This window comes from Sinocyclocheilus anshuiensis, unplaced genomic scaffold (assembly GCF_001515605.1).
Source record: "Sinocyclocheilus anshuiensis isolate Anshui unplaced genomic scaffold, SAMN03320099.WGS_v1.1 scaffold454, whole genome shotgun sequence".
In the NCBI taxonomy this organism is placed as follows: Eukaryota; Metazoa; Chordata; class Actinopteri; order Cypriniformes; family Cyprinidae; genus Sinocyclocheilus; species Sinocyclocheilus anshuiensis.
Genome location: NW_015548217.1, coordinates 3,927,380 through 3,942,935, shown reverse-complemented (window position 1 = coordinate 3,942,935; position 15,556 = coordinate 3,927,380). Strand labels below are relative to the sequence as shown.

Sequence of the window (15,556 nt, the reverse complement as noted above, 5' to 3'; positions counted from 1 at the left end):
TATTGGCATAATATTATTAATTTTTGTTTGTTTGTTTTAACTATGTGGTTTGTTTATGATGTGCAACCAGCACAATAAACAAACAAGTAAATAAATACATTCTTGAAAAGGAAAAGAGGAATACATTGACTAAATGCAGTTAAATAGCTTTGGTAAAATATATTTAACAATTTTGTCCTCAAAATCAATGTCATGTTATGTGACCAACAAAGTCATGTAGTGCAACCAACATATAGGTAAAAAAAAAAGTATTTAAAAAAAGTCAAAAGAAATTGTGATATTTCTAAATTAATAATTCATGTCATTTGTTAAAAAATGTGTTTAATCTTGAAAAAAATAAAATAAAAAGGAAATTAAGTGAAGTTAAGTGAAGTGTGGCCAAGTATGGTGACCCAAGTTTTTTTTTCTCTCTCAGTGTAAATAATGCAATCTTCTCCATGTCTCTTTTCCAGGGCCGAGTAAACCCTGTCAACGTGACTCCTCCCATTCAAGCTGTGGATCAAGACAGAAACATCCAGCCTCCGTCAGACCGCCCGGGAATCCTGTACTCCATTCTCATCGGTAGGTTTCCATCAGGCTCTCTGTTCTCTATATTGAGTCACTACAGGCATACAAGGCCACACTGTGCAGGAAACAGTGGTATTCCAGGAGAGGCAAAGCGGAACGGCGGTCGGAAATTCAGCTGGAGTCAAATGCATTTATGCCGTGGGCAAGGTGCGCCCACCCACTGTGCTTTGAGATGAAACCTGGAAGCGCAGCAGCGGGCTCAGGGAACCACGCTGCTCGCGACCTGAGCCGAAGAACTAAAGCGCACCACTGGAATGGTTAGACCTCCAGTCAGGGATATGTCAGAACATATTGTAGGTCATAGCCGTGCGGCTCGATATGACAGCAGCCTTATGCTTTTAACTATCAACAAAGCACTCAATATTGTGTGCCGCTATTTATAGAGAAAGTGCATTAGTGGTTTTATTTTGCCTTTCTGTTTGAAGTATGTCTATGAAAATGAATACGCTACTGAATACGCCTCAAAATCATGGTGCCCCGGTGAGTTATTTTGTTCAGTGTCGAACTCTTGAATGCAAGTCGTTCGTCTTATGCGTCCCTTCATTGATTCTTCAACCTTCTGTTTTTCTAGGCAAACCTGCGTCATATGCAGAGTATTTCTCCTTGAATCAAACCACAGCCAAGCTTCAACTCCTGAAACCCATCAGCAGGGAACAGTACCAGCATTTGGACTTGGTAATCAAGGTAATAACCACAACATCAACAACAACAATCAAAATGAAATTAATGAATGAAATTAAATGTCAAACATCAGGAGATAAAAAAAACAAACATTATTTATGATTAAAATGAATGAATGAATGAATGAATGAATTGAAGTTCAGTAAAATGAAATGTCAAACAACAGTAAATAAAAAAAAAAATCTCATTATTATTATTATTATTATTATTATTATGGCTATATATGGTATACATACATACATACATAACAAACATCAATATCAGTCATGGAAAGATCATAAACATTTTTACATATTTTTCTCAATTATTCTCTAAAAGATTGGGGGGAAACCCTATGGTTTATGTTTATAAAGTTACTTACAAATAAATGTATCCAGTTATCATGGATAGCTATGTAATTTCTGTCTGAACATTTATTAGTAAAAGATTTATTAGTAAAGTAAAAATAAGTATACATTTAAAAATAAGTAAACATTTACTATGTATTAGTAAACATTTAGTAAGTAAACATTTATAAATAAATAATAAGTAAAAATAAATGTGTGGACACCCTGGACATGGCCAGAATGGCAATATGCTCAAGCTTAATTGTAATATGATAACAATATCTGATATGATTTCCATCATTGTGAATTATGGAATTATTTAAATTTTCTTTCCAGTATTTTAAGACATATATGACAGGGGTATGAAAATGTACCACATAACTAGCAATGACTCAGATCTCAGAGGGGAAATGATGGAATTGAGCCAAGCATGTTCATGAGTGTAGAAACTGAACATCAGGGTCTAGAATGTTAGTCTGTGCCGGTACGGGGTGATGATCCATAAAGAACACTATTCATGCCATTGGCCTTTTCACAGTGGGAAGCGTGAGGTGGGCATGGACTGGCTGTTGAAGCCCGTAGCTCTTCTCAGAATCAAAGAGAACAAGACTAGCTGCAAACAGCGATACTGCTATGGCTTCATGAGTGTGAATCGATTCAGTTCTAATTGACTACAGGCATAATCTTGAGAATATTTACTCACTCTCACATTGTTCCAAGCCCATATGATTTTCTGCTGTGGAAAACAAAAAAGAGCATTAATTAAATTTGAGAGCTGCAACAAACTGCAAAATTTTCAGACTTGCATTACCTATTGGTCTGTTCATCGCACAGAATTACTGTATGACTTCAGAAGAGTGTAGTCAACATTTTCATGATACTTTCATGCAGATTCGGTGCTTTCATGTCTTTTTTTGGAGCATTCAGCCCATGGCCACTGCCTGCTTTCAGTGTATGGAAAAGAGAAGCGTGAACATTGTTAAACTCCTTTGTGAAAAGAAAGTCTTACAGGTTTGAAACAGAATAAGGGTGAGTAAATGGTGACAGGATTTGTATTTCTGGGGGAAGTAATTTTTTTTAGAATTCAGGTTTTGTTCTTTATTTAGCTATTTCTGACACAATCTTTTCTATCCCTATTTAAAGTGTCTGCGCGTAGCAGAGTTTGTTTGAAATGAGTAGAATATGCAGGGGAGACATGTTTCCTGTGACTGCTCAAGCCAGAATAACTCTATTACAGTTCTAGAGTATATTTGGCTGTTAGACCTTTTCCATTATGTAAAAAACAAGCACAACATTAAGTTGCACAATTAGTCCATTAGCAATGAAACCACACACCATAGAGTGTGCTGAAAACCAGATAAAAAATATGTAGACCATTCTCTATATGTAAAGCTGATATGTAGCAACACAAATATGGTATAGTAGTATTATTATGATATTATACAGTGTGTGTGTTTGTGTTGTAAGCATGGGTATATAAAAATAATCACAATAAAAAATTGTATTTGGATTTCTTATGATGGGACAATAAAAAAGTGAATATTAATACTAATAATTGATTTTTATTTATATATTTTTTATTTATATTTATATATTTTTTATTTTAATTACATTATTATTTTTTTATTATTATTATTAGAATATAGTACTATATGATATCTATATTATGTACTGTATATATGTATGATTTTTGGATGTCTTCTGCTCACATTTCATGCTGCATTGTTCTGAGTGCAACAACATAATAATAATTAAGATAATACATTAGATTAATAATAATAACAATAATAATAATAATAATAAGAAGAATAACTTGTAAATTGTCATTTTTTATTTAATCAATCAATCAATTGTGTGCATGTGTATCAAAACAATAGTTGACAAAATACTGACAATATGATTTTTGGATTTTGTCCACTCACATTTTTATGGTGCAAACTGTTGTGAAAAAACTAACAATAACAATAATAATAATAATAATAATAATAATAATAATATATACACAAGATCAAATTAATGATATACTTCACACTGTATCACAGACTGCTAGGTACAGTAGTTTTGCCTCTGCAAATCACTGTAAGATCAGCAACAGAGTAACTCTTAGTTTTTCCTAAGGGAATTTCAGTTGTAGCACCACACAGATAAAATCAGTCCTATTGTGACAACAGCATGTCAGCCTGCCAGTCAAGATCTCAGTTTCAAAGCAAAAGCAGTGGGGCTGAGCCCCCATTTGAGTCCCCTCAAAATCCAATCACGTAGTCTGTACACTGCAAGAATCCCCAAATTCATCTGTTTACACATATCTGTCAGTTGGATTCTGTAATGCATCAGATATACAGTGGCCCCAAAGTATATGGACACTTAAGCCACACTTATAAATGTCATTGTGTTAGATCAAATGCAGAACTTCAGCAACATGCCATTTTTTATGTTTAGTATTAGACTGTCAGTCAACAATCTGTGTGGGTGGAACCTGGGCATTCACTAGACTAGCTTTATTGACAGAATTATAATCTCTTTCTGTAGCTTTAATTATCTCTTTAATAATGCCTCGCAGTGAGCCAAGTATACATCACACCACCACAATATTATACATAATTTCTTATTTTCATGAACTCCACAGAAATGCCTGCAAGGTTTCAATTTAAGCATGAGAGGTAATCTAGTTGATGCAATGAATTTCATATTCTGATGAATTATGTGTTTATCACACTGGATGCTGTCTATTCATTCACATTTACAGTTCTGTCAAGTCTTGTTGACTCTCAGTCTGTCTTCTCTACCTCTGAATGCTACTCTCAACTTGCCCTTCAGCCTAAATTGCAGCTGTATAGAAATATGTGCTGTCACTCAGATGGCTAAAGCTGATTTTTCTCGGTTGCTAATGTGAGAGTGATGATATAGTCACTCACATATTACAGCAAGACTGAATTCATCTGCACTTATACTTGAGTAGGCAGCCTACAGCTTATGAACTTTTCTATAGTCTTTTACTATTTATATATTTGTCAACTGCACCAAAACTGATAAAGTATTAGTTATGCACATCATTACAGATGGATTTCTCCACCAGTCACTGCAGAAAATAAGCTCTGTGACCAAAAAAAGTTCACAAATTTTATGAATTTTGTAGCCTACGGTAAATATAATCGTCAGAAGTCAAAAGCTAAATGTAGGATATCAACAAATTACACCACGGTCATGTGACTTCAACGTCACCAGCATTAAGTTTCCGACAGCTCTCTCCATCTTTATATCAAAGACATTTTCCCTAAAAGTATGAGTTAGAATAGTTTGCAAAACGTGATTATAAACACGATGCAACTAGAGGAGAGAGTTTTCCAGTTCAGTTGTGGTATTAAATGTCTCCAATAACCTAAGAGTCTGTCTAGAAATAGTAATAACAAATAATTTTACAATTCTGGTTCAGAATCCTTTGAGCAATTCTGATTCCTTAGTTGCATTAATCACTATTTTTAGTACTTTTTATTAGGGGAAAATGTAATTTCATGGCAAAATTATAATGCTTTCAATAATAAATCATTTTAAAACAAAACAAATCAATAATATTGTTTACACTGACTTTGTATTGACCTGTTGCATTTGTTTTAATAGGTGGCATAAATGCAATCTAATAATTATTCCTAACTATATATTAGAACTAACATTTGATTAATTTGTGTTGTAGTCAGACTACACTGATACACTCTCTGTTTTGTGCAGTAGATTAAATAGCGATGTTGTGCCACTGTTTAATTAATATTGCAGGAAACATTGTCTAGAGTATTTTAGTGTGTCATTTAGTCAACTTCAGAAAGTGTGGAATACATGTAAAATGAACAATGAGTCAGTACCTGTCACGGGTGCACTGCTGAGCAGAGTCAGGAGCAAGGAACGGAGAGAGACGAGGAGTACATCAATCCAACTGGGTTTTAATTTACACAAAGGAACACGGAACACTCACGCAATACATGGAGACATGATGGCGTACTCGTAGAAGGGGAGATCGAGGCGAGCTAGGGCGGCGACGCGAGCGGCAATTTCCATCGCCGCGGGGGGTGGGAAAAACCAGGAAACAAAAAACTTTCAAAAAACGGGAAAAAAGTATACTTAATAAAATAAACTTGAAGTATACTACTTTTTGGTAAGGGTAACTAAACTGATTTAACTTTCACAGTTTATAAATCTGTATGTCTTTAATTCATTAAAAAGAGCTGACTTATTAGTCATTTGTGTTGTAATCAGACTACACTAATCAGTGTTGTGCCACACTAGAATACATTTTGGCTGAAAGCTTATAGTACGGTGTTTAGTCAGCTTTAAAAAGGGTGGAATTTTAACAGTACACAAATTCTTTTAGATCTGCATGGAGCCATTAAACCATGCAGTTTTGAAAATCCATCCCATTTTAATCCAAAGACCTCTGTTCAGAATTTTCAGACATTCGTTTTTTTTATTTTAGTTTCATATAGGTGAACGTCTTGTAAGTGAATGCCGCTGGTGAGGTAGGAATTTGAGCAATAGTTACTCCACTAAATATTCAGGCACTCGGAGCACTTGGGTGCATGCCAGACTCTGAGAGAATTAAGTTTGGGAATGACCTGAATTAATCAGCCATGGTCTTTATTTAATTTAGAGGGGCAAGTCTGTAGATAGTATTAAGCCCTCGTATGCCCATAGAGGTTTATCGCATTGCCCTTATATGTGCAGCATGCCGTAATCCAAAAAAAGCTGTGTTTCACACCAGTATCCCATCTTAGAGTCAGAATCTCTCAACTCATGGCATTCTTTTCTCTAGGCAGAGCAGGATAACGGACACCCTCTCCCGGCATTCGCTAATCTCCACATTGAGGTGCTTGATGAGAACAATCAGGTGCCGTATTTCCAGGTGGCCACTTATCATGGATTCATCTCGGAGTCTGCTCTGCTGGGCACAACTATCTCGAGCAGTGCCAATCTCTCCACCCCCCTCGCCATTATCGCCCTGGATAACGACATCGAGGAGGTGAGGAGTCTCTCTTTCTGTGCTCGTGCTCAGACGACAATCATTTTCACACGTCCTGAGGGATGTGTGTGTGTCTGTGTGTGTATAGAAATGTTCCTCTGAAGCTAACCAAAGCTCCTGCTCTATGGAGCATTTAGAAAAGCAAATTAAAATTGAAAACAGCATCAGCGATATGGTCTCGGAGGCTTGCACTTAGAGACTTATTGGGGAGGCGCTTATGCTGCGCTAATGTTCTCCTGAGAGTTCTCGATTGCAATTATCACTGCTTTGTAGATGGCAAAGACAAAGTACTTAGTACACAATGAACTCTGACTAACATCTCCTACTTTAAAGGGACAGTGCAGACAAAAATGAAAAATCTATAATTTAGTCACCCTCAGGTAGTTCTAAATAAGTGGAACACCAAAGAAGATATTTAGAAAAATGTCCATGCTGCTCATTTCCATGCTACTTCTCTCTAGGCTGTACTAGTATTTTTTGTGCATTACTGGTCAAAAGTGTGGATTTATTTATTTATTTATTTATTTATTATCTATCTATCTATTTATTTATTTATTTATTTGGAAGAAGTCTCTTATGCTGACCAATGCTGTATTTATTTGATCAAAAATACAGTAAAAACAGTAATATTGTGAAATATTATTATGATTTAATAGAACTATTTAATTTTTTAATGTTTTAAAATATAATTTATTCCTGTGGTGGTAAAGCTACATTTTCAGCATCATTATTCCTGTCTTCAGTGTCACATGATCCTTCACAAATCATTCTAATATGCTGATTTGGTGATTCTTTTTTATGAATTATTATTGGTGCTGGAATGATTCTTATTACTTACAAAGTTGAAAAAGTATTTATTTATTTATTGAAAACTACTTTGATAAATAGGAAGCATTTGAAATATAAATCTTTTGTAATGTTATACATTTTAAAATATATTATTATTTACTGTAATTATGATGAATTTAATGTGTACTTGCTGAATAAAAAATATTATTATATTATTATTATTATTATTATTATTATTATTATTATTAATATTGTTGTTATTATTTATTTATTTTACTTTTTAATGGCAGTGTATCACAAAAGCCGCATAAACTGCTTTCAACTTCAGCCAAGTTCTCAACTTTGATAAAAATTATATATTTTTCTTGAACACCAAATGAATGCTTTCTGAAGGATCATGCGGCATGAAGTAACAGCTGCTGAAAATGCAATCACAGAAAAAAAAAACAAAAAAAAAAACATAATTATTCCAAAAGTAGCAGCGTGGACATTTTGTAAAATATCTTCTTTTATATTTCAGGAAAGAAATAGTTGTACAGGTTTGGAATGTCATAAGGTTGAGTAAACAACATCAGAATTTTCATTTATGGGTGAACTATCTCTTTAATCCCATAAGTCTTAGAGATGGAAAATGCTCTAATGTCAAGCATATGTTTTGTCTCCCATGTAAAGCTGAATCCCGGTGATGTGCCTGTAGGTATTATTAAAATTAGCAAGAGATGTGTGAAGTGAAAAGCCCTTGTCTGCCTTCTCTCTCTTCGCTCATTTTTGCTGTGCTGTGCTTTTGTATCGTTCAATTTGCTTAATGCTTTGCATGATTACTGCTCTGCATCTTGTTTATTGATTTTCATTTACATTTTGGGCAGACTGGAAATTGATCTCATTAATAAATTGGTAAATTTGGAGGACTGTGTTGGAGCATAATGAGGAATTGTTAGTGGAGTTGCAAACAACATGAGTGTTTAATCTGATGTGTGTTATTTGTGTGCTAATAAGTGTACTTGCAAAAATATATTTGTATATTTATGCTCATTTAATGTTTAGTATTTATATTATCAGATAGTCCTACATCAAACTTTTACACTGTTAATGAACTGGTCAGGATGATAGCATCAAAAACCATAAATTTGACATTATTTTCTACTGTAAAATTACATGTAAAGTGATGTTAATTAAACCACTTACAGCTCTTTACACTATTTATGGTAAGGTAACTTGTTAACATGTTTTTACTGTAGCATTTTTATTATAGCATGTTTTTTTCTTTTACAGCAACTTTTTTTTTTAAGTATAGCATTGCATAAGCCTTGTTACATAAATTCATGTAAATGTAAAGTAATACACATGCAAGTATATTTTCCTTAGATGACAGTTTATTGTGCTTACCATTAAATAATGGTGAAATCACTAATATCTTTTTAAATTCAATTAAAATGGGATGTTTTACAAAAGTAAACTGCTAAGATTAATGAGAAGTACTGCTGTAACATTAATGAAATATATTTGCTAGATATTATTTGTGTTTCATTAAATAAGGAAATGCATTGAAAACATTTTGCAATTAATACTCACACAGAAATATATGTGCTGTGCACTTTTCAAGAGGTCAGCAGCAGTGTCTGCATCCGCATAATGCACAGTGTGGCATGAAAAATGTATGTACTGCAAGGGCATAATGGCTGATTTAAAAGTCTTTAATTTTTACATTTATTTTTACTGCATTTTTTTCGCAGTGCATTCATTATTCAGCAAATAGGCAGCTTGTGTATTTGTATTATTTATTTTATTTTATTTTATTTGTTATTTTTTTGAAAAAAGTCTCATATGCTCACTAAAGCATTTTTTTTTTGATGGAAAAACTGTATATTGTGAAATATTATTACAATCAAAAGTAACTATTTGAAAATGTATTCATTGTCCATCAAAAAAGTGACTGCATCCTAAAACAACAACGAAAACATTAAAGACACCTGAAAGATCATGTGACACTAAAGACTGGAGCAATGATGCTGAAAATCCAGCTTTGCATCACAGGAATAAATTACATTTAAAATATATTCAAATAGAAAACAGTTCTTTTAAAGTGTAATACTATTTCACAATAGTACTGTTTTACTGTGTTTTTGATCATAGTAACTGCAGCTTTGGTGAGCATAAGAGGCTTTCAAAAACATTAGAAAAATATGAATTATTCCAAACTTTACATGATAATATTGTGTTTTACCTCAGTGCTGATACAACACTTAACATCTCAAATGCATTATTTTTGCAGATTTCATAAGCATGAAAGTTACAGAGCAGTAATGCTGTTGCTCTTGTATAATCTCTTTAGATATTTATGTTCCTTATTAATTTACTTTGATATTTCAGATATCAGTGTTTTAAACTTCAGACGTTGGTGCTTTTGAAATTTCTTTTAGAAGGTTTTGGGTTGTTTATCTCTCTTTTGACTGGAGTTCTCCCTTATACAGTGTGTTTCTCTAATGCACTGGGTTTTATGAGTGTTTTTCCCCATCCTTAGCAATTTGTATAGTCATATTCCCAGCATGCTCTATCTTCTGATGTCTCTGCCTTCTGACACGGGAACCTACGGTGATTTATTTGCACTGCAGACGAAAGATCCCATGGTGCGCATCTCTCTGGACAACTACAACAGCATCTTTGCAGTGACGCCCAGTGGGATCGCACGCTACCTGACACTACTGAGGCCCGTGGACCATGAAGAACAGCCGAGTTATGCCTTCACGGTAAGGGCTCCGTGCCACCTTTCCTTGACAAGCCTGCTTAGCTCTGTCTCTGTCACTGGGGCTTGCAGCTTTCACGTGAAGGACTTTGTCTAAACTCGCTTCTCCACACACTACTCGATTTTTCACTCTGGGGTTATTTTTGAAACTGCACACTGCACTAAAGGAATTCTGATCAAGTGCAAGCCATGTGGTCACATAGATTCTCTTTGCAAGTGGCTTTACTTAAAGGGGTCATATGATGCGATTGAAATTTTTCCTTTCTCTTTGGAGTGTTACAAGCTTTTGGTGCATAAATTTGGTCTTCCAAAAGAGGACGATATCTGCTTCGTCATGCCTGGAGCTGATCCGTGCTGGTTGCTGAGGAAATACAGCAACTTTGCACTGTGGATCACCGGATCGGCTTTCACCGTGGACGAAGCGGATTCCAGCCCGATGTCGTCACATGTGGTTGCCGCAAGCCCTCGGGACGCTCCTTCGTCGAATCCGCCCACCGCCTCTGCTCACTCTAGCCCTCACTCTAGCCCTCCGCCCCCGGCCTCTGCTCACTCTAGCCGCGTTTCAGAAAGGCGGGGCATAGAGGAGAAACAATAATGTACAGTATGTGGAAAATAATGTGTTTTTTGAACCTTAAACCGCATAAACACATTTCATTACACCAAATACACAAAATAATGTTCTTTTTAGCAACATCATATGACCCCTTTAAGGATGTGATGTGGGTCAATGACAAATCACACAGAGTCCCCAAGATATAATTTCTATAATAATCTATCATTTTTTATAATTTTATAATAAAATCTAGTTGAAAGCATGTACCAAGTTCTTAGAGATGTTGTCACTGTATTCGTAAGGTTTTGAAAATAATTTAGACCAATTTGGACCATTATCAAAAAAAAGTTGGAATTTAATGAAAGTAAAAAGCCTTGAATTACACCTTGAATATCAATGTCATGATCATTATTTAAAAAAATATATATATTTTTTTTTTCAAAATTATTTCTAAAGTTATTTTTTTTTATATTATTATGCATATAATTATCATAACATTTTACACCTCAAATTAATCTTGTCTTCTCCAAAATGTTAAATAAGGACAGTTGCATCTGACATTTTGCACTTTATCTTTACACAGAAACAAACCAACCAACAAACAAAGAAAGAAAGAAAGAAAGAAAGAAAGAAAGAAAGAAAGAATTGATCGCAATACGCAAAAAATACGCAATACAGAATATTTGGCCTTCTAACATTTTCGCAGAGGAACATGGTTTTGTTTATTAAATGAGAATGAGGGCTATTTATATAATGTTTTGAGGCGTATCGATATGATTTATCAGAGAGACTGTAATTAACAACAGCGAAAATAAATAAATAAATACATTAAAAAAAACATAAGACAAATATATATAAATAATGGCTTTTGAGTAGGCAACTTTCTTCCATTGTTGTATTGATTTATTGAAAGCTATGTTTATATTCCAGCAAAAAGTCTGTTCAGGAAAAACTTGACAATACAGTTTGCAATAATATAAACGCTATCGATATATAAACAGGTAATGTGCTGCATTTGTCCAATCAGTGAAACTGACGCCGCAAATATTTAAATAAGAACGTTAACACGGGGTTTAGGAATGTACAGTGTGAATTGTCAGCATATGAATACCCAGGATTAACTGTTAACCTGGGTAAATTGAGCAATACATTACATGAAACAATATAAACCAGGACTTTGTTTACCCAGTGTTTAGAATGACCCAGGTTTAAATATTTCAAGTGTGAAGAGCCATAAAGACAAATAATGTGAATTTTCTAATGTGAAAGTGTTGGTATTTTAGATAGTTACAATGCTGGATAGCACAGTGCTGCATCAGGTCACATGGACACTGCAGATCACTGCAGTCATGCCATGAGTAATTCTCTCAGGGTCCTGCTATGCAATTCACACAAAAGCACCATATTTCCCTGCCTATCAAACTGTACAATAGAGATATGCAGATCTCAATTTGGTGACATGTAGGGGGGTTGCTGTTTTCTCCACATTTTTGCTTGGTGGTGAATGGATTTGAATTAACGCTGAGGACGTCCATGGTTATTTTAGTCTCTGACATATTACAGTGATACAGTGGAGTGTACTATAGTGCTGCCGGCCTGTTAATGAGAGAGAACAATGGTATTTTTAGGACCGGGGAAATTATGGAAGTTTGGGTCATATTATTATGACCTACACAAAGAATACACAATTGCATCTCCCTGGTTAATGGAAACACGTTTGCTGCAATTGTACGTGTTGGCACACTCGCTTGTCAATACATGCTTAACATTTTTAGCCGCATTTTCTACAAAGCCAGAATATATAATATATTGTTGTAATAAGGATTTTCTGAGCGACTGGTCCGATTGGTTTTTGGTGGAAGTTAGTGAAGTAGCTGACTAACATGACAATAATGTTATAAATATGAGGCATTATGATAATATATATCCTAATTAAACTATAGGGTAATCCCTTAAATTAATTATACCTTATAATAATAAGATTAAAAGATTAATATGCATTGTTGTACTGTACCTTTAAAGAGTCTAATGCATTATAACATTAACATTCTTATTTTAATTTTTTATATATATATTTTTTTGTGAATATTTATTTAATGCTTTTTGCTCGAAATTATAGCTAATTCATACAATACAATATCATTCCAAGTGTTTTTAATCAAAAATTAAATCTGATCAAAAATAATAATAATACAATAATTTAACAATAATTGTTAAAAAACCTTTCTATTTCGAATCTCTATCTATCTATCTATCTATCTATCTATCTATCTATCTATTACAATAATTTAACAATAATTGTTAAAAAACCTTTCTATTTCGAATCTCTATCTATCTATCTATCTATCTATCTATCTATCTATCTATATATCTATATCTATATATATATATATATATATAGTGCTGTCAAATGATTAATCGGGATTAATCGCATACAAAATAAAAGTTTTTGTTTGCATAATGTATGTGTGTGTTCTGTGTATATTTATTATGTATATGTAAATCTATCTATCTATATACATGTTTTTCTGACAGTAGTAGTTGCTAAGCTTCCTTCTCAGCTGCATATATACATGAAATAACTTATGCAGTAATGGTGCCTTTCAGTAATGCAGCTCACTTACTCTTACTGGAGGTGCACGTCCTTGAATTTGTTTTTAAGCAGAAGGGACCGACATGAAGGGCTCCACCTAAGCAGCACCCTGGAGCTAACTGAGATGTCTGAGCTGTCTCGTTTGACGTGCCAAACTTTGCACATGTGATAAGCTCAGCTCTTGAAACACCTCGCTGAGATGATGTCATGACTCTAGGATTGATTTCCCTCGTAAAGTTGGGTACTGTCTCTGTGGAAACAGCAGTTTCCAATTTCACCATTATTTGTTGAAGTACAGTGTACTCTAAACACGTCCTAATTTGCTTTTTGTTGATGTCACAGCTTCTAAATTAGTTAGTTTCAGCCAAAACATTGCAAAATGATGCTTCAGTGTTTTATATTTGCCCATCCAGATGTTTTTTTGGCTGTTTTTTTTTTTTTGTTTGTTTGTTATTATTGCAGGAGCTTCAGCTTCTTTGTTAGAATGATACTGTGAAGAGGAGACAGAAAATTGTGAAGAGAGAGGAGTGGGATCGGATAATTGTATTCCCTATGCCAGACACAAACTTGCATCTACCACATGAGTGCCACAACTCCGACATGTCAAGTGCACAGGCTCTACCTGACAGATATCACTGAAATAGGTGTCCTGAAACACACAATTGCAATGCAATGCTAATTGACATAGCTTGTATCACAGTAAAGATTTTTATAACAAATATTTTCTGTCTCACTGTGATAAGAAGCAACATGGAACCACAGAAGCTAAATGTTTTAAACACAACTGATTTTATATAGTGATTTTGGAGCACAAAACGTGATATTAGTCTCATAAATTGTCATGTTTGATACTATGTTAAGCAAACATACTGCCTATCCCTGTTGCCAGGAGCAACTGTTTTATAACTAATTTTGAAAAGTACATTCACGTATAAGATTATGTGGTTGTTTTTAAGAAGGGCAAAAGCAAAGATGGGTAAGTGAAGGTTTAAAAGACACGAAAGGTTCTAAAACAGTGTGAATAGAAAGGTGGCAGTAAAAAATTATGTGGGGTATGGGTAAGGTTGGGCATTGTTTGAATTTTAATGATTCCAATTCTTGTCAATTCCTAATTTCGATTCCAATAATAAGGTAAAAAATAAATAAATAAAAAATCTTAGATATCATCTTATTGCAAAATATTTAATAGTTAGCTGAATACTATGAATGAAAGTCAAAAGGCTAAAGAACACTTACACAAGGTTGTGTGTGCTGCAGAGAAAATAGCCTGTGAGTCTTCTTGTCTTGAATGGTTTAAAATCACATTGAAAGTGTAATTTGTTGTAATAACAAAGGTGGACTCCAGGCACATTTTCGGTATAGGACAAAAAAAAGAGCATTTTATTTAACATGTTAACCCATACCCGGGGTTGGGAATCCAAAATATATTCCAATTCTGGAATAGGATGCTTAAGGTCAGGAATCGTGTACTTGTTATAAAATTAAAATTTCGATTCCTCTTATTGATTCCTTTGTACGCTTTTTAAAATGACTTTAAACCATTCAAGCACAAGAAGACTTGTGCGCTGTTTTCTGTACTGCACACATAGGGCCGTAGCCATCATTTCAGAAATGAGGGGGACAGAAATGTAAAAAAAAAAAAAAAAAGAACAACTTTTGACGTGTAATTGACAGGCTTTATTTTTTTCTTATGTCTTTTAATTGGCTAAGAAATCAAATACACTGCTGGACGATAACCAATCATTTGTATTCTATAATATTTTTTTCTGTGTTTTCCTAATGACAATTTTAGGATTGGCTTATACAAACACATAATAAGGCAGAATAGTTTCTATATTGTAATAAATGTTATGTCAATTAGCACTGCATTATTCATATACTATATTTATTACCTGGAAATGACCTGGAATCTCCTTTTTTTTAGCTACAGCCTTAGCTAGATGCCTTTGTCCATATTAGGGATTTCCTGCAGCTCATAAGTTATTATATATTACTTGTACTGGGCCGTTTTGGACTTTCTGCGCTAGAGCGCCCTCCGGCTTCGAGTATGAATGAAACATGCACTGCATGTTCACATCGTCTCGTTTTGCAATATCACACGAGTAGCAATGCGACATGGCTGTATATCGGATCACAGCCGTGCTGATATACAGCCATATCGCACTGCTACTTGTGTGATATTGCCCATATATTGCTTTTATACAACAGTTCGATGGCACAAGTGTGTAAATAAATAAGAAACAACAACGGAGTGTCTTTAAAAACCCTCTATTTTGTGCAGGACTACTTCCTTCCG

At 34.2% G+C, this 15,556-nt stretch overlaps 1 protein-coding gene across 1 annotated transcript in view; it reads left to right on the top strand.

Moving 5' to 3' along the window:
* The window catches only part of LOC107654051 (protocadherin-15-like), a 224,722-nt gene that overhangs the window by 81,073 nt on the left and 128,093 nt on the right, over window positions 1–15,556 (top strand). The window contains exons 11-15 of the mRNA XM_016440948.1: window positions 453–561; window positions 1,139–1,251; window positions 6,376–6,582; window positions 8,044–8,064; window positions 9,984–10,118. Of these exons, the coding sequence (XP_016296434.1) occupies window positions 453–561; window positions 1,139–1,251; window positions 6,376–6,582; window positions 8,044–8,064; window positions 9,984–10,118 (585 nt within the window). The remainder of the gene's footprint in view (window positions 1–452; window positions 562–1,138; window positions 1,252–6,375; window positions 6,583–8,043; window positions 8,065–9,983; window positions 10,119–15,556) is intronic.